At 49.0% G+C, this 19,628-nt stretch overlaps 1 protein-coding gene across 1 annotated transcript in view; it reads left to right on the top strand.

Moving 5' to 3' along the window:
- The window catches only part of ATP8B3 (ATPase phospholipid transporting 8B3), a 60,553-nt gene extending 46,253 nt beyond the window's left edge, over nt 1–14,300 (top strand). Inside the window, exons 14-26 of the mRNA XM_038771265.1 lie at nt 1,188–1,376; nt 1,681–1,793; nt 2,396–2,560; nt 2,678–2,789; nt 5,733–5,808; nt 7,200–7,335; nt 8,137–8,449; nt 9,069–9,292; nt 10,452–10,535; nt 11,909–12,148; nt 12,555–12,693; nt 13,508–13,638; nt 14,040–14,300. Coding sequence (XP_038627193.1) covers nt 1,188–1,376; nt 1,681–1,793; nt 2,396–2,560; nt 2,678–2,789; nt 5,733–5,808; nt 7,200–7,335; nt 8,137–8,449; nt 9,069–9,292; nt 10,452–10,535; nt 11,909–12,148; nt 12,555–12,693; nt 13,508–13,638; nt 14,040–14,273 — 2,156 coding nt within the window. The 3' untranslated portion in view covers nt 14,274–14,300. The remainder of the gene's footprint in view (nt 1–1,187; nt 1,377–1,680; nt 1,794–2,395; nt 2,561–2,677; nt 2,790–5,732; nt 5,809–7,199; nt 7,336–8,136; nt 8,450–9,068; nt 9,293–10,451; nt 10,536–11,908; nt 12,149–12,554; nt 12,694–13,507; nt 13,639–14,039) is intronic.
- Nucleotides 14,301–19,628: the final 5,328 nt, after the last annotated feature.

Raw genomic sequence — 19,628 nt, 5'->3', positions numbered from 1 at the left:
AACCATCTATAAAATGAGTATTATCATTCTTGCTTCCTTCTTCCCTTAATGGACTCGTACGTGGGGACTTGAGATAAAGATGGAATCTCTCATCAAGAATGCAAGATAAACCTCAAACCTGATATTTCGGGATCAAGAACTTGTACGAATAGGAATTGGTCATAGTAATAATAATAATAATAATAATGGTATTTGTTAAGCGCTTACTTTGTGCAAAGCACTGTTCTAAGCGCTGGTGGGGGGGGGCAGATACAAGGTGATCAGGTTGTCCCACGGGAGGCTCACAGTTTTAATCCCCATTTTACAGATGATGGAACTGAGGCACAGAGAAGTTAAGTGACTTGCCCAAAGTCACACAGCTGACAATTGGCAAAGTCGGGATTTGAACCCCTGACCTCTGACTCCAAAGCCCGGGCTCTTTCCACTGAGCCACGCTGCTTCTCAGCATATATATAGCTGCATAGTATAGAGCTGCGTAGCATATAGCTGTGTAGCTGCGTAGACTGAGCATAGTATAAGTGGATTGTGTAGCACCCCTTGTATTGCCTTGTTTCTGCCAGTTGAATTCCCACTAGGGCACAGAGTGCAAAAAAAGTGAGTGGGCAGGACGACACATCAAGGAGGGCATACAGAGGTTTTTTTAAAAAAAACAACAAACCAACAAACATGTTTAAGACCCATGTAGGGCCATGGTGCTATAAACCAGCAGGTGGTTGTCTTGGTAACCATTGTGGTCTTCACTGCTCATGTTAGCCAAATAATATGAGGATTTCTACTGGGCCTGTCCACTTCATGGAATGTCATAGGTGGTTCTTCAGTTAGAAAACCTCACCACTGCTAGCACAGCCTCCAGCAGGCATAATCCTACTTGCAGAGCTGAGATTAGAATCCAGGTCTCTTGATTCTCAGTATTGAACTTTTTTCAGGTTTTTTTTTTTGGTGGGGGGTGCTTGGAGATGTGAGAAAACACACATACCCACTTACAACACTGGGTTGTCACTATTAATCAGGGAATTTCCAGGGTAGGCAGATATGACAGCTGTATGGATTGGGCCATAGGCTGGGAGGGACTTTGTGAGGTCATCTCTTTTATTCCCTGCTTTCAGGACAGACCCTTCAGTGTCCTAGGGCTTGGGCATGGACTAATCAGGAACTGAACCCATTTTTCTTCCCCAACCACTTTCCAGACCAGCTGATCTACCAGGCAGCTTCTCCTGATGAAGAGGCCTTGGTGACGGCTGCTCGGAATTTTGGCTATGTGTTTCTGTCACGGACCCAGGACACCATCACCACCAGTGAACTTGGGGTAAAGAGGACATACCAAGTGCTGGCCATGCTGGACTTCAACAGTGTCCGCAAGAGGATGTCTGTTCTCTGTAAGATGGATTCTCCACCTAGAATGGCTGTGGTGTAGGGACTACTGGGTTCTATCCCTGAGCTCTGCCCCTGACATGGAGTAGGACACTTCCCCTTATCTAAATTGGAGAGAATCATGTGGCTCCTCCCAAATCCAACCAAATTCATTTCTCCAATGTTTTCTCCCCTGGCTGTCCTCGTCCCATGCTCTCCTCTCCACATTCCCCCTACCTCCCAACCCCTCTCCCAGACACAAACCCCATCCAGAGATGTTGGAAAGTGACTTGAGGACATACAAAGCCTCTGGGTGCTTTTTCTATACAGTGAGAGACCCTGAGGGGACAATCCATCTCTACACCAAAGGCGCAGACACAGTCATCTTTGAGAGGCTGCGGGATGATGACCCCATTGAAGTTGCCACTGAAAAAGCCTTGGATGTGAGTACCTGGGGCAGCTCCTGTGGGGGTGGGGCATCTGGTGGCTTTTGTACCATTCTTCTTCCTCCCTTTTCCCTTAATCTGCATGTTCCTCAGGTGGCCTTTGTGGGATCCAAGTGATCCCTCTCGCCCCTGAGGGAAACTAGGATGAGGCCTCTGCTTAGTAACTACCTTATCTCCAAATTTGCCTCTGGGTAGAGCCCTGGTGGCTAGTGCTTGTCATTCCCCGTCTCTCTCCTTGGCTTGTACCTCTTTGATCCTGGGGTGTCTTTATACCTCAGCCTCAGCTGGAGCTCATTGGCAGGTTCACAGTCCACCTCTAACTTAGAAATCGGCTGACTTCTCGAGGGACGGGGGGTGGGGGGGTGTCTCTATGTCTTCTGAATTTGGTTCTTGTAGCTATGGGTCGGGGGTTGGGGGAAGATGGGTCAATGAGGAAGGCATTGACCCATCATTTAGTACTCCTCTGGTCCTTTTAGGCTTTCATCCCAGCATCCCCAATGCCCCAGCGGTCTCCAAGGGTTTGAGAGGGCCCTTTGGAACAGTTGGTGGGGGCTGTGCCCACCCTCCCTGTCACCTCCCCACCTTCCCATCCCCTGCAGGCCTTTGCTGAAGAGACACTGAGGACCCTGTGCCTAGCCAGCAAAAAGGTGGAGGAGAAGGTGTACAAAGAGTGGAAAAAGCGGCATCATGCAGCCAGTGTCCTGCTGCAGAATCGGGCCCAGGAGCTAGACAAAGTGTATGAGGAGATTGAACAAGATCTCCAGGTATGTGAGCTGGAAAGGGAGACTCAGCATCCTGGAGCTCTTGTCCAGCTGGGAATCAATCTGACAGTAGCAGAGGATGTTTGGTGGCAAACCACACCTCTCTGCTTTGCTCTCCAGCTGTTGGGGGCCACTGCCATTGAGGACAAGCTACAGGAAGGGGTCCCTGACACTATCCACCTGCTCAAGAAAGGAAATATCAAAGTGTGGGTGCTGACGGGGGACAAACAAGGTGGGTCTGGGAGCCTTAGTTCCTAGCCTAAACTGCCCAGCTGTCAATTGTGCAGTCACATTTATTGAGCACCTACTGGTGGGGGTGGGGGTGGGGGCGGCAGAGCACAGAATAAAGTGCTTGGGAGAACTTAACTTCTACCGTAGAAACAAAAGACATGGTTTCTGTCCTTAAGGAGCTTACAATCTAATGGAAGAGACAGACAGGTAGGTACAAATTGTTTACATATAATGGGAGCAGGAGGGAGAACAATGATAGAGCTGGTAGTAGCAAGGGTAGTAGAAAGTCAACAGCTGAATATTCATAAGTGCTGAGGATAGATTTAAGTACACAAAAGTTAATGATGGCTCTTGGGTTGCTGGGACTTGAGGCCCTGGGAGTTAAATAAGGAAGGCCTCCTGGAGGAAGTAGGATTTTAGGAAGGCTTGGAAGATGGGAAGAGCTGCCTGCCTGCCTGTGATCTTGGTGGACTCATCTGGAGGAGGTCATGGGAGAGTGGGGATCAAAGGACAGTTAGAGAAAGTGAGCTTGGAAGGAATGGAGAGTGCGAGCTGGGGGTTAGTGGGCCAAGAGAGCTGATATGTAAGATGGACAAAGCTGGTGGAGAACCTTGAGGCCAGTGGTAAATTTCTGCTTAATGTGGAGGGAAAATGGGTGGCCATTTGAGATTTTTGAGGAGTGAGGAGATGGGGTCTGAGTGGTATTTTAGAAAGGTTATCCTGGATAGGCAACCGTCTCTACTTCACATAGTAACTCCCTACCATCATCTTTAAGGCACTGTCCCTCTTCCCTATCTTTGCTGATATCCTACTACAACACAACCCACACACTCCACTCCTCTAACACCAACCTACTCTCTACCTTACTCTTGTCTATCCTGCCACCAACCCCTTGGCCCCATTCTTCCTCAGGCCTGGAACTCTCTTCCCCCTCGTATGTGACAGTCCACCACTCTCCCTACAATCGCATCTCCTCCAAGTGGCCTAAGTCTTTCATTTCCCCAATTGGCCCTCCCCATTGTGTCGATTATGAACTTGGCTATGGCTTTCTTAAGCACTTTGGTACTCACCCTGCCCAACAGTATTTGTGTAAATATTCTTATACTCTTCTATTTCCCCTATTCCTAATCTATTTTAATATCTGTCTCCCCTGGTAGATCATAAGTTCCTGGTGGGCAGGGATTGCACCTACCAACTCTGTTGTATTTTCCCAAATTCTCAGTGCTCTGCACACAGTAAGCACTCAATAAACACCATTTATTGATTGATTGGTAACAACATATAGTCAAAACTGAAGTGGGGAAAGTCTGGAGGCTGGAAGACCAGTGAGGAGGCTGATAGAGGAATCTGATGATGAGAAGTTGAACTTGGGTATTGGCCATTTGTGGGAAGAGAAAAGAGCATGTCTGGGAAATGTGGAGGAAGAACTGGCATGATTTAGCAATCAAGTGAATGTGAGAGCTAAAAGGCTGTGAGGAGTTAAGGATGACACCAGGGTTGTGGGCTTCTGAGGCAGGGAGGATGATCATGAAGTCAGCAGAAATAGCAAAGTTAAGTGGAGGAGTTTGTTTAGGAAGGAAGATGCAGTGTTTAGTTGTAGACCTGTTACATTTGAGGTGTCTGCAGGACATTCAAGTTAAGATATCCTGTTAGGCAAGAGGAAATGTAGGATTATACTGCAGGAGAGAGGTTGGGGCTGGTGAGGTAGATTTGAGAATCATCCACATAATAATAATGATGGCATTTATTAAGCGCTTACTATGTGCAAAGCACTGTTCTAAGCACTGGTAGTAACCAAACCTATGCAAGTGGATGAACTCTCTAAGAGTGAGTCCTACCAAGAGCTAGGAGGGAACAAGGTGTGTTCCATGGAAACAAAAACAAGGCCTAGAGACTTGGGGTCATTATCATGTAAACTCCTTGTCATTAGAATGCAAGCTCTTGTGGGCAGGGAATATGTCACTTGCTTGTTTTGTAATTCCCAAACAGTACAATTCATTGTACTCCATGGGTGCTCAATAAGGACTGCTGTTACTACTACTACTACTGCTACTACTACTACTACTACTACTACTACTACTACTATTACCACTCTTGGCTAACCGGCAGTATTCAACCCCAGTTAAATCCTCCCTCTGGCCTCTGAGGATATTGTCTGGCCCTGCCAACCAGGGAGCACAAATGGGGCTGTTGAGCATTTGTGAAAAAATGACGTGGGTTAAGCCAAACTAGTTTGGGGGAAAATTAACTCATTCTAAGGCTGGGCCCATACCGGCAAATTATCCAGTGCTTTTGAAAGGTGAGAGGGGTCGGGATCCAGGGCACAGAAAGAGCCAACCCCTTGCCTATGTTCTGCCTGTGGCCTGGATCGCCTTCCCTCCTCAAATCCAATAGACAATTACAATCAAAGCCTTACTGTGGGTATAATCTCCTCCAAGAGGCCTTCCCTGACTAACCCTCCCCTTTCCTCTTCTTCCACTCCCTTCTGTGTTGTCCTGATTTGCTCCCTTTTTTCATCCTCCCAGTCCCATAGCACTGAGGTACATATCTGTAATTTATTTATTATATTAATGTCTGTTGTTTCACCACATCTAGACTGTAAGCTCATTGTGGGCAGGGACAGAATCCATTTATTAGTATAGTGCTCAGCATACAGTAAGTGCTTAATAAATATGATTGAATGAATGAATGAATAGTAACAGATGTGAGTCCTCCTCTTGAGAAATGGCTGGGAAGGAGGAAAATGTAGAGGTGGAAGCAGAAGAGGATTGAGGAGGTGAGGGTGATGACCCTTGGGACAATGCATGTCTGATGACTGCTATCTTGCTAAGAAAATCCTTAGGGAAAGCTTCAGGGTTTAGTGATGCAAATTCCCCCTCAGGGATTGTTTGCCCCTGAGAATGGTCTTCAACCTGAAAAGTTTGAGAGCTATTCTGTTTTGCAGAGACGGCAGTGAACATTGGTTATGCATGTCGACTGCTGTCGGATGACATGGAAGTTCTGGAGGAGAAGGAGATCTGGTAAAGGAGGGTTCTGATGGGGAAGTGTTTAGTTCATGGCAGGGCTGGTTTTAAACCTTTGGCTGCCCTAAGTTCTGGGTATGAGGATTTGCTGCCCTCTCCTGTAACGCGATAGCAAACATTTGACATTTGAACCCTCAAACCTAGAGGAATCCAGGGGAATCTCTTTGCTTGCCCTCCCCAACCCCCCAACTTCCTCCAAGGCTAATTTAGGTTGAATGGTTTCAAATTTTCAACGGCCACAGCCCCACATCTGAAGGCAGCCCTGGTTCAGGGGGATTTCAGAAAGATCTGAGAAAGATGCCATGAATCCTGGAGCAGGAATGGTGAATAAATCAAATAAAAAATCTGGAAGAAATTTCAAGCCTCATTCGGTCCAATCCACTGCCAGAAAGCAGGAGAATGACTTAGCCATCCTGCAGGACAGTGGGGAATCTTCTTACCCATCTGTGGGTGAAGTGGTGATTTCACAATCTCCTTGCCTAGCTGTTCCAAGGTCAAACACCCTGATAAATTATTCTTTAATTCTCCTTAGCCTCGCTCATGTTTTAATCCTCTAGACTGTAAACTTGCTGTGGGTAAGAAACATGTCTACCAACTCTTTTGTATTGTACTCTCCCAAGCATTTAGCACAATGCCCTGAATATAGAGTAAGTGATCAATAAATACCATTAATTGATTGATTAACATAAGCCTATTTCTTCTTGCCCAGACCTCAACAACATGGAGAGCAATTGGTCAGTGGCATCCCCATAGAAACGTTTCAGAGACTAAAAAACACAAAATCATCCTTCAGCCTTCTCTTCTGCAAAATAAACAATCCCAATTCCTTTACCCTTTCTTCACAGAATCCATTTTCCGTCCCTTTCGTAATTTCAGTTGCCCTCTTTTGGACCTTCTCCAATTCTTCCAAGTCCCTTTTAAATGGGGATGACACAAACTGGCATCCCAATATGGATCTGACCAGGTGTAGAGTCCTCATACCCCCTCACAATCCTTCACCCACAGTCAAGAGTTGCTGAGACTGCTTTTCCAAGAGGTCCAAGTGCAACAGAACTGCAGGGAGCAAGGAGGAATTTACCATTGTTTTATAGATGGAAAAACCGAGAACCAGAAAATCAATCAATGGTAATTATTGAGCACTTACTCTGTGCAGAGTGGCGTACGAAGCTCTTGGGAGAGTACAACAGAGTTGGTAGACATGTTCCCTGCCTCCAAGGAGCTTACAGTCTGAAAATAGGAACTTCACCCACCCTAGGCCACCGGCCATGTGGGTACTGAGCCAGGAATAGTATGCACAAGTTCTTCCTCAGGCCATTGTTTACCTACCCCAATCTACATCTGCATTTGCATCTGCAGTAGAGTTACCTACCCCTTCTCCATCCCTGCAGTGAGATGCTTGATGCCTACTGGGAGAGTAACAACAACCTTAGCAACAGCCAGGAGCCTCTGACCAGGGAAAAGTTCTGCCAACCAAGGCCCAGACGACACAACAAGATGGCCCTGGTGGTCACTGGAGATTTCCTGGTAAATATCCCAGTTACCCTACTGAAAAAAACTCCACTCGAGCCCCTGATTAGCTGGGAGTTCAGATTGAATCCCCAGCCAGCACAGCTCCTGTGAGGCTGTTTTGAAGTCACATCTGGGCAGTGCCTTGCATACACAGGATTGTCTGTGGCTTGCAGGGAACAATGGACCCTAGAGCCCTGTAGGGAGAATATGAATGGGTAGAATCCTTTGCCCTAGAAATCATGACAGGCTTGATGACTTCGAGTCAGAGAAGAAGGGATGAGGTTGGGAATGCCCCCCTGGCACTCCAGCTCACCTTGAGGTGAGACCAGATCAGAACCCCTACAGGGTTCCTCTGAAGAAGAAGAGTCCTTGGTCAGGAAGGAAATTAGACAGGCAATATTTTTCAACCTCCTGCCACCTCCAGGCTACCCCTCACCTAAGCCTTTCCAAAAGGGATGACTGAGTAGGGGAGCAGAGTGGGGTTGGGGGGGTTCTCTTCTGCCTTTAAAGGATCCCTGAACAGTATGCTCACATCAAGGGTCAGGGCTGGGAAACAGGTTAGGGGATGATGAAGTTTCTGAGCTGAAAATAGTCCAGGGGACCCTTATGCCCTGCTCCAAGAAAGGATAAAGGCAGAGAGGTGGGGGCGGGAAGTGATTCAGAGATGGCTCCTGCCTCTATTCCTCATCCAGCCTTAGGGGCCAAGGTTTTTTCAGGGGATCCCCCTCCCCGCAGGGATTGAGTATAAACAAGCCTGGGGCTGGGCTGAGGGTATATTAATCTCTGCTGGGCTCTCATAGATCCTTCCCCTTCTAGGACAGGATGCTGCTGCATGCTGGGGAGATGAAGGAAAAGAAGAAGAGGACCCTAGGGCCTCTGAAAAGGCTACAAAAATGCTGTGCGGGGTGGGGATGGAAGCAAGAGCAGGAGCTGGGGTTTGGACTGGAAGAAGATCCAGAGACCCTACGGGAAAGAGCTTTTGTGGATCTGGCCACTCAGTGCCAAGCAGTGATCTGCTGCAGGGTGACCCCCAAACAGAAGGCCATGATTGTGCAGTTGGTCAAGAGGCACAAGCAAGCAATCACCCTGGCCATTGGGGATGGAGCCAATGATATTAACATGATCAAGAGTGAGCAGCCTCTACCAGCCAGTCAGCCAGGGGGCCCCAGCTGACAGACAGGCCCAGCAGTGGTTGGAGGATGGGGGGAAGGGTCCAGTGGTGCTAGCTATGCCTTAGAGAAGGTGCCAGTGGTGGTCTTGGGGAAGGTGCCAACTGCATCTGCCTCAGGAAACAGAGAGAAAGCTCTTCTGGAGCCCCTTTGTATTAGTCCCTCTCAGACTCTTGTACACTTGTGATTGGTGGGAGATGCTCAGCCAGCTGTGGACTGAAAATTTCCAAGCTTATTCTTGCTTGGGATACTGCCCCTGTGGAGAGTACAACCCAAGAGAGGAAACTCAATCTGTTTTGTCCTGAATCTGGCTGAGTGGTTGGAATATGGGTAAGGGGACTGGCACCTGGCTGCCCAGTTATTCTTTCTGTTTGGCAGATGGGAAATTGAGGCTTGGGGAGAGGCAGTTATCTGACTGCCATCCACCTGGGAGTCAGTTGGGAATAGGGCCTAGGAATCCTGGCTCCCAGGGAGCCTGCCTTTCCTAGGCTGACCTCTCCAGCCATGTCCACCACCACCCCCCACCAGCCTCCTTGTCCCTGCTCCTCACCCTGACTCTGCTCTATCACTTCTGTGCAGCGGCTGACATCGGGGTGGGGATCAGCGGGCAGGAAGGCATGCAGGCAGTCCAAAGCAGTGATTATGCTCTGGCCCAGTTCTCCTACCTGCAGCGGCTGCTCCTGGTGCACGGGCGCTGGTCCTACCTCCGCATCTGCAAGTTTCTCCGCTACTTCTTCTACAAAACCTTTGCCAGCATGATGGTGCAGATCTGGTTTGCCTTCTACAATGGTTTCACTGCCCAGGTGTGCCCAGCAGGTCCTGGGATTGCCCTTCCCTCCCGTGCTCCCTGATTTTTCCTAAGGACCCTTTCTCTCATGCTGCAACAAACCATGTCTGAGCTGTGTTTCAGAAAAGACAGATTTTCTGGGAAATGTTCATGGTCCCCATTGGGTGTAAAAATGCCCAGAAGCATAGCATTAGTCCCTGCTCTTTCACCACTGTCTCCAAATCCTGCCCCATTTCCCTACTATCCCTATACCCCTTAACCCCTGCTCTTCTCTTCCCAGTGCCCTCAGCACCCCCTCATGTTTCTGTCCCTGCTCCTCTCCCCAGTGTTTCCAACCCCTGGCTTTTTACATTCCAGGGATGCCCAGCCATGGCTGGATCGATGGCCTGGTTTGGCTCAGAAAACCCACTAGTTGGGCTCCATCTAAGTACCCCCAAGCCCTGCAGCAGTGTATCCCCAGACTTTATTCTATGGGCTAGAGGCAAACAGAGTCCCCAGCTGGAGTCTGCTCCCAGTGACATTCTGTTCTGACTCTTCCTTCTGCTGCAGATTCCCTCAGAGGGCATACTAGAGCTACATATCAGTCCAAAATTGGTGCCCGGTCTCACCAGGGCTGAGCCTCGGGAATGTGGAGCCCCTGCCTGATTGGGTCTCCAGCTTCACTTCCGGGGAGTGGAGTTGTAATTCATGGCGGGGCGTGTATCTGCAATTGTCTGGGACTGCTGAGACTTGTAGACCCAGCAGGTGCACAGTCAGGAGTTTAGGTCCACCTGTCCATCCCAAGTTGGGCTCATATCCCCTTAATAATAATCATGGTATTTGTTAAGAGCTTATGATGTGCCAAGCACTGTTTTAAGTACTGGGGTAGATACAAGCCACATGGGGCTCACAATCTAAGTAAGAAGGAAAACAGGTATTGAATCCCCATTTTGCAGATGAGAGAACTGAGGCACAGAGAAGTTAAGAGACTTGCCCAAAGTCACATAGCAGACAAGTGGTGGAGCCGGGATTAGAACCCAGATCCTCTAATTCCTAGGCCCATGCTTTTTCCACTAGGCCATGCTGATTCTTAACCTTCCTGAAGTCTTCCCAACCTTAACTCTCCTGAAGTCCTCCCCTGGCCTTTACCCCTAAAGTCACTCAAGGACTTTCTTTCTTGCTCTCTCCCTCTTTAGCCTCTGTATGAGGCCTGGTTCCTGGCGCTATTCAATGTCTTCTACACCGCCTACCCTGTGCTCTCCATTGGACTCCTGGAGAAGGTGCGTAATTCTCCTTGGATATAAAAGATTAATGCTTCCTCCCACCCCATCGCCACCCCCCTACCCCCGGGTTTCTCTTTGAAGGGCTGGTGGGAAGGGGCTTGCCTTTGGGTAGAACTGGGGAGCCTCCAAAAGGGCTCCTGGAGGAATCCTGGATTGATCACAAATCATCTCTGCAAAGTCAAGTGTTTAAGGATAGACAAATCGGGATATCACATGCATTGGTTTTTGATAGTGAAAAGCCACTTATTGTACCGTTAGACCTCTCACTCTTCCTCACCCTAATCTAATAATAATAAAAGTAATAATAATGTTGGTATTTGTTAAGCGCTTACTATGTGCCAAGCACTGTTCTAAGTGCTGGGGTTGATATAAGGCAATCAGGTTGTCCCACGTAGGGCTCACAGTCTTCATCCCCATTTTACAGGTGAGGTAACTGAGGCACAGAGAAATTGTGACTTGCTCAAGGTCACACAGCTGACAAGCGGTGGAGCCGGGATTAGAACCCATGACCTCTGACTCCCAAGCCCATGCTCTTTCCACTAAACCATGCTGCTTCTCTGTAGTCTGTAATCTGTAATCTAAACCCTAATCCTAACCCTTACCTTAACCTTATCCCTAACCCTGAAGCTTAACTTAGTCCTAACCCTTACCCTTAGTCCTAGTTATAACCCTAACATATCCCCAGCCATTAGCTCTCTCCCTAACCCTTTTACCATTTCCCTAATAACTTTTAACTCAAACCCTAACTCTCATCTAGATCTTCCTCTTTCCCTTAAAGGATTCATTTTAGCAGCTTTCTGTGTTCTATTTCTGAACACTTTGGGTAGGTGTTGAGTCAGTACCTCAATCTCAGTGTGCTATTAGGGCTAGGCGGGTTGCCGGGGGGAGAGGAGAGAGGTCTTAGGGTGTTTAATGCTTTACTGGATCTATTGGAGAGAGATCCCCTCTCTGTCTGGAGGTTCTCGTGGTCCCTGAATTGGGTAGGCCTCACCAACCTTAAGCCTTCTGACTAGTGCTTAATTTGCTCTGGGAGAGGGCTGAAATACCTGAACTTCGCCCACTCTCTGGCCCCAGTGAACTGACTTCTAGCTGCCAGGGGGTCAAGAATTTGGAGATGGCACAAGAGAGGGAGGGTAATTGAAGTGTTCTGGATAAAACTGAGTTGTTGATAGCCTGAGATAGACCCTTTGTAATGACTACCAGAAAGGCTAGCTTTGTTCCCTTGTGGGGGCAATTTACACCTTAGAGGTCCCAGGTGGGAGCTCCACAAGCCCTAGAACAAACTGCTCTACTGACCCTTCTACTCTGTCCCCTTTGAGGATGGGGGTGATTCACCTCCATTCTGTGTCTCTTCTTTTCTCCTGCCCTAGGACATGAGCGCCCGAAAATGCCTGGAGTTCCCTGAACAGTATTGTGTGGGTCAAAAGGATCAACTCTTTAACTACTGGGTCTTCTTTGTGGCCCTGGTCCATGGAACAGCCACGTCCCTGGTAAACTTCTATGTGACCCTATGGGCCTTTGAGGACATGGCCGGACTTGGGGGCATCTGTGATTACCAGTCCTTTGCAGTCACTGTGGCGACATCAGCTCTGCTCTCAGTCATAGTTGAGGTAACCGTGGATCAAAAGGGGCTGGGATAAATGGAATGGGGTGGGGAGTGGGTGTCACCTTTGAGCCTAAGGGATTCCCTACCCACTTCAGGTGACAGAGGCACCCCTCTGCCTCTGGCCACAACTCTGCCTCCCTAAACCTTTCCTCACCCCTCTCTTGTATGCCCAGCTCTAATGCTACCTTAATGATTTTGCAGGTATCTCCAATCAATTAACCAATCAATGGTATTTGAGTGCTACTGTGTGCAGAACACTGTACTAAAAGGGGAAAGGAATCATAATCTAGAATGCTGTTATGATGTCCTTATGCCACAATTCCCCTGTGACCAAACAAGGAGGAGGTCCTGGGCTGTTCTCCTCATCTCCTTGATTAACCAGACCTTTCTGCTGCTTCCTTTCTGACCAGATCATGATGGATATCAAGTTCTGGACATTGCTGTCTGCCCTAGCCATAACAGTCAGCCTGCTGCTGTTCAGCCTCCTTTCCTACGTCACCCAGAACTTCCGTGCTTACAAGGTGGCACCTACTATCTTCCAGTTTCTATGTAAGAGTCACCGCCCATCCCCACCAGACCCTGGGAGAACTTGCTGGTTCCAGCTCAGAACCTTCTTCAATCTTCTAGTTGCCCAGATAGGTCAGGGGTCAGTGCCAGGCCTCTCCATCTGTTTCTCTTTGGGTTCAGGTCGGGGCTGCTGGGGACCAAAGGTGAAGTGGAAACTTGGATGCAGGCTCTAGGAGAATGAGGGTTGGTTGACGTTTCATAGGAGCAAACATCAGGGTGGTGGTGTGATCCAAAGCTCATGGAGGCCAGATTTTACATGGGTTAAGGATTGTCTGTCTTCAGGGTAGCCCTGGAGGAAGTTAAGTTGGATGTTGAAACCAGGGACCTTGAAGCTTTCCAAAATCATTGGTCAGTGATCTGATTTAGTTGCACTCGGGTCCCTACAGACTGCACCCACCTCTCTCCTTCGTTCCTCCTGCTGTCTCTCTATACCTCTTTATCTCAACACTTAGCTCCATCAGTATTCATATACTCATCGAGTATATATGGCAGAGATTCTCATGGAACTCTGAAAGCTTCCATAATCTCCTCCGGAGAACTCTGGATGGGATCAGATTTCTTTGTGGTGGTGGGGGGGTGGAGCCAGTTGGTTGGTGTACTTGTACTTGCTTGACTTGACTCAAACAACCTTGTCCTAGCCCTATTCTGCAACTTGGGGGAGGGCTTTCCGACTTCTCCTAGTTGGGGTGACTGGGAGGAGGTGAAGGAGGAAAGGACAGGACTTTCTGGGAGGTCTAGTTCTTCTCTCAACTTTTTCTTTCCCCTGGAGAGACCTTGGGCTTGGCTCTCTCCCCAGTTGCCAATCAAAATGCACTGACAGATCCCTACATCCTGCTGGTGGTGCTGCTGACCGTGGCAGTGAACACCATCCCCTCGCTGACCATCCGCCTGCTCAGTCAAATCATTGCCACCAACAGCATCCATGATGTGAGTGCCCTCTAAGCAGGTTAAAGCATGACTGAGAGAGATGGGTGGCGTCATTCCAGAGAGGGCCCTCAGGATGTGGGAAACAGGGGACTGAGGGTTGGGGGTGGGTAGAGATGGTTCAGCCTTGTGGGGGAGAGGGAAGGTAGTGGGACTTAAGTCTAGTCCCTAGAAAAGTCAGGGGGCATCCCAGTTCTTGCCCCCCTATAGGCCCTGGACTTCCATCCCTGCTAGAATGTGGGGCAGAGGTTGGAGAAGGGGGGATAGGGGATTTAAGAGGCAGCACTAGATCACTCAGAGTCTCAGTAGGGTACTGGGGACAACTGCTTGCCTTTTCCACCCCTGAGTTGGGCAGGAGAGAAATTAAGGTGTGACCTTCTTCCTCCTCACCTGCTCACTTGCAGAAACCCGAGGACTGGAAAACACAGATCAGTAATGTGGAGCTCAGGTCCCACTTCCGTCGGAACTCACTGCTGCGGCGCTCCAGCTATGCCTTTTCCCACAAAGAGGGCTATGCGGACCTCATCGCCCGAGGTGCCAGCCTGCGTAAGAAGGCTCCAGCTGCTTCCCAGAGCCCAGACAACAGCCATCTCCCCACGGCAACTGGAGGGCAATCTCCCCAGCCTGAGATGAAATGATAATGCCAAAGATCTTTCTCTACAAAATTAGCCAACATATAGTTTGATACTCTTTTTTATATGACCTTCCCGGCTGCCCAATTCCTTTAAAAGAGATGGTCTCCTTAGTATTGGAATGCCACATGGAAATACTGGCTGGTTGGTGTAAAGCAACAGTGGCCTCCTGTGGCCATGTGGGTGAATGACAAGGATACTTGCCTCTTTTCCCGGAATAGACCTATGGATGAGGTTTGTGGCCTAGCACTGATTGCTGCTTAAGCAGGGGAGGTCGGGGGATGGCGGGACAAAAGCAGCGCTGGCGAACATCCTCTGAGGCACACTTCTAGCCATTCCAGTGATTGCCCTGCTCCACTGAAGCCTGCTGCACTCTGCCATTAGGGTGCTCAGAGGCTCCAAGGTGGCAGCTGTTGCTGTTCCCGCCTGTAGCCTCAGAAGGCTGTAGCCCGTCAAACACTCTGTGGCTCTTCCTACTACCACCTCAGAGACATCATGGGTCCTTTCTTTCCTCTCCAGAGTCTAAAACATTTGGCTGACTTGTTCTTCTCTTGCTACAGGGTAGGTGAGACCCTCTAGATCAGCCCCGACTGACTTCCCTGGGCCGGAGAAGAGTGGGGATGAGGCTTTGCCCTTTTCCCTTCCCCTGACTGGTGCATTCTGATCCAAAGCAGATCAAATGGTCCCAGTGGGTTGCTGCTGTGGAACCTTTCCTAGCTGTTAGGAGTTGAATCTATGAGGTCCAAGTTATTAGGGCATAAAGGCAAGCTACTCAGGGTGGGGCAGGAAATCAACCCAGCAGGAACACCAACCAATAGCACACTATTCCTTGCTAGGAAAAACTACAGATTTACCAAGCAGTGACTGGGAGATTCCCCACATCATCATTAATGGCACAGCACTGCCCACCTGGAATTGGAATCCAAACCCAGAGGTGTTTCTTTGGCTAGTGACTTTGTATTCCCAGTGCAGTGCTATGTGCAGGCAAGCAGGGTCAGACTACCTCCACCAAAGCCAGGCAAATTTTTAGGATTCATTCAGTCATATTTATTAAGCACTCACTGTGTGCAGAGCACTGTACTAAGTGCTTAAGGATGCCAGGCTCTTGGGTTGAGCTTCTAAGAGTGGGGCTTAATGGGACTGGTGCCATCACAAGAGGACGGGGTTAGGGGCAGACCAGAGGGACTACAGTTCCCTACCTCCATATGAGAAGTACAAAGAGAGTGCTTAATTCCTCAGGCCTCCAGGCAAATGCCAGAGTGACCTCGGAAGTAGTCCAGCCCAGCAGATGAAAGTGTATCTAATAGAAAAAGACTGTTCTAGGGCTTTGGAGATATGCTTCCAGGCTGTTTTCTTTTAGGGCCTGGGTCTATGTACCTGTGGTCTTTTCCCTCCTTTTCCTTCAACCACCTCACCCTAAAAGAGGCCTACCTACCAATCATGTCAACTTTTCCCACCTTGGCTATGGCCCCCAGGACTTATTTTAGACTCTGGGTCCACATGGAGAAGTCACTGAATTGAAAAGAAAATCAAAGCCAAGCCACTTTGTCCTCAGAGGTAGCTTTGCACTAAACATCTTCACATTGGCTTAGCTGGAGATCGGCCCCTCACTTCCACTCTCACCATCCAGTCCCCAGTTCATGCTGCTGCCATCTTCCTTGGCTCTGTTAGCCAAAAGGGCAGTCATATGAGAAAGAATTGGTTTGGGCAGACTTAGCCCTCCCGAGTGTGTGTGACTGGAGTGGCCCGCCGGTGCCATGTGCCTGCCTTGATACCCTGGAAGCCAGGAGTTTGGGGCTTAGCTGACAGACATACACGAGGGTGAATGACTAGAAAATAATTTATTGAAGAAACAGAAACAGCCAAAACAACACAGCAATGAACAGTAAAAGATGAATCAATCAAGATAGGTTATGTGGATTTTAAGCCTGTCAGCAAGGGGCTGCTGGCATGGCCTGCACAATGCCTCCCAATTAGAGCCTGTTTTGTCTGGGGCCAGGCCAGGCTCTGGCCATATTCCTCCCACCACTCTCTCATCCTTTGAAAATAATTTTAAATGATAGAATCCCAGCCACAGAAACCCACGGGGCCATCTCCCAAAGAGGGAGATGACTGACAAATCCATTACCCTTTGAGATAATGTAACAGACCCTGGCAGGTGCAAGACACTGTCCCCATCCTTCCTTGATTTGTAGAAAAGCCATGGGGTGTGTGGGAGGTAGGTGGGGAGAGTGGAGTTTGGAGGGAGGGGGTTTGAAGTTGGTCTATTGCTGTATGAAAAGTTCTCTACATGGGTGGAAGTCCTGGAAGGATTAGGGGGGGTATCCCCACCCCTAGGCAAGAACACCCCTCCCCCCCACCCTAAACCCTGCCTATGGGAAAGGCCTATGAGGAAAGGCAACTCTATGGTGGCCGGTTTCTGGTCCAACTCTTATGTTAGCTGGAGTCTGTTGGGAAAGAGATCCAAGAGCTGTCCTCCCCAATGTACCCCCTATCTGGGACTGCCTCCCACCCCTATCCTGACATTCCCAAGACAAGCTGATACTCAGAAAAAATGCCACTCTTTCCTGGTAATTCAATTCATTCTCTGCTTGGTAGTGGGCTCTGAGATAATGGATTCCCCTCGAAGAGATATGAGGAGTGGACTTGGTTGGAAGGATGAGGGGATAGAGGAAGGGGAGTTTGTCACTGCCATGTGGTGGGAAAGTGTCAGAGGGCCATTTTTACATGACACCCGCCCCTGGTTCTGTGGAGGGAAAGTGGCACAGGAAAATATCCTTTTGGCACCCAGGCTTTAGTGCTTGGGCATTATGGGGGAAGGATCCTTTAAGCTATTGAAGAATAGGGAAGGAAGGAAGGAAAGATCAGATTGGTCTGAGCTGACTCTTGGTTCTACTCTAGAAGCTGCTACCCCAGACAACCCCCACCTCCTCCAATGAAGGAGAAGGACAACCTAGTTTCTTTCTCAAGATTTCTTTGTGACTGACTCACCTGGGCACAGAAAATAAAGCTCTTTTTGTCCAGGCATGTTCGAGAGAGTAAATGAAACAGACTCTTGGCCCTCCCCTGTCACCACTCCCCTAGGAAGCGCAGAGACCCTAGCCAGTGTGTGGTGAAGGGCCCGGCCCCAATCTGGCACCCCAGAGGGGAGAGCTGACAAGACTGTTCTCCAGAGGGAGAAAACTGACATGGAAAGGGAAAGCCTTTTGCTGAATGGTAGCGCCTCTGGGAAGGAAGCCCAGGTCCCAGCCACCTTCTCTCTTAGGGGCTATTCAAATATGAACGAGGAGTCAGAAAGCAGAGCTCCCAGTTTTCCTTGAAATTCCAATCAGTCCCTCTTCCTCTGACCTACACAGAGTCAGCTAACTGTCTCTTCACCTTCCCCTTCTGGTAGGGGACAAAGAAAACCCCTCAGCTGTTTCTCTGAGCACCTGGTGTGAGAGACCCTTCTCACTCTGAACCAGGGAGACTCCCCAGGGCTCTATCCTCCTATGTACCCCTCTCAGGGAAACGATGAGAAAGCTAACTCCTCTTTAAAACCAGAGTCCTCTGTCTCCTCTCTCCTGCCCCATTCTGCCTTCACTGACTCAGATCCTATAGCCTTGGCTCAGGAGACAGATGGTCCAGACTCCCAGCCATCAGACCCCTCCCCTCACCTTCATCTCTCTTCTAGGATGGTGGTGGAAACAGTGACAGAACGTAGAGGGGCAGGGGGTATGTAAAGAAGGGGGAGAGGGCATTGCAATGTCCAGAAGGAAGGAGCTTTGTGGCAGTAGTGGGAGATGGAGAGGGATCTATACAAAGCCAAGGGCCTAATTTAAAGGATCAGGTATGATTTTTTCAATCATTCAGGCAGGTGAGGAATTGAACAATTTTCCCCTTTGCCCTAGGAGATGCCAATGCCATACTGGGAATTGTCTGCTCCTCCACACTTGAGAACAAGTTCTAATCATTTGCTGTTCTAGGTGTACCCATTGGCCACGGGGTTGGTGACAAGGAATTGGGAGGCCCCAGAGGTCTTGGTCAGGGCCCATTATTCTGATCCCACCTGGTGCCCAGTATCCCTATAGTCCCTTGCCTTTTGGATGTTTGGAGTGGAATGCCAGGCTCTTCCCAGGAGTGCTTTCTTCTAGCTGAGCCAACAACCTCTCAAAACAGATCTTCCTACAGCTAGAAACTAGGCATTTCTACCCCAACAGCTCCCCATTAAATAATGCCTTGGAGGACTCCTTTCTCTCCCTACTGAACCATCTTCCACAAATCCCTGGTCTTTTCTTCTCTTCCTTCCACAGTTCCCAGTGCTCTTCAGGGACAGCCCTAGTTTAGAGAATTGCCTTTGGGACAAAACACTAGGATTGTCATTACTGATATGAAAAATCTTTGGTATAGTGGAAGGTTGTTCCTCAAGACCCTTGGGGAACTGTGGGAAAGGTAGGCAAGAGAGACCAGGGACTAGGGCATGGGGCATGGAAAACTCCTCACTCCATAAATGCCCTCTTCTCAAGATTCCCCCTATTATATTTGGGTAGTGAACTAACCCCTTTGCTCCAATCAGAAGGGGCCATACTGAGACTTGGTTTTGTGCGAGGAGGCCCTGTCCTGTCCACTCTCAGTATGGCCTAGTGCCCTCATGGGTCCCACTGTCTCCATATTCTTGGAATCCTCAGATTCATGACCAAGAAGGCTGACTGTGCTGTGGTCAATGAGCCATGCTGTCCAGAAACTCTCTTTCTTGCATTTCCTTTGCCTTCTGGTGCCCTTGGAGGTGAGGAATCTCTATCCTTGGAATGGATGAATTTTGGAATAGAATAAAGACACTATGGAATTTCCAGTAGGAGATTCAAGTAGCCAAGAGGCAAGGAAAGGGCCAATGACAGATGGGGAGTTGGCAGGAGGGAAGTGTGGGGAGTAGTTGAGATTCACATGGATTTATATGGAATACTGTGCCTCAGTTTTCCACCAGAGTGCTAATGTGTGTGAAAGCTGTGTGCTGGGCAGTGAAGTTGGTTCATTCCATACCTGATCTCACCCTTTGGGTTCTGGAGTTAGCTTGTGTGGGATACAATCAAGGCCAAAGTTTTCACAAAAGTAGCGAAAACCTTGAGCTGTTTCTGGATCTGTGATAATTCTCTTCAGGTTAAGCTGTGGAGATGCTGATCCTGCTAGTCTCGGGTTGGGCGTCTATTGTCGGGGGAAATCCCTCATCTTAGAGAGCAGGACAGAGTCCTTCCTCTGTTTAAAGGGACTGGCGACCTGGAATGTTTTGGCTTTCTCCCCAGAATGGAATGGAAATCAGATTAGGCCTGTGAACAGTTTAGGCAGGAGAGAAGGGTAGCTGGCTAGACCCCATCATGGTTGTGA

This window comes from Tachyglossus aculeatus, chromosome X2, assembly GCF_015852505.1.
Source record: "Tachyglossus aculeatus isolate mTacAcu1 chromosome X2, mTacAcu1.pri, whole genome shotgun sequence".
In the NCBI taxonomy this organism is placed as follows: Eukaryota; Metazoa; Chordata; class Mammalia; order Monotremata; family Tachyglossidae; genus Tachyglossus; species Tachyglossus aculeatus.
Note: the sequence above shows the minus strand (reverse complement) of the source record. Positions and strands in the feature narration are given on the sequence as shown.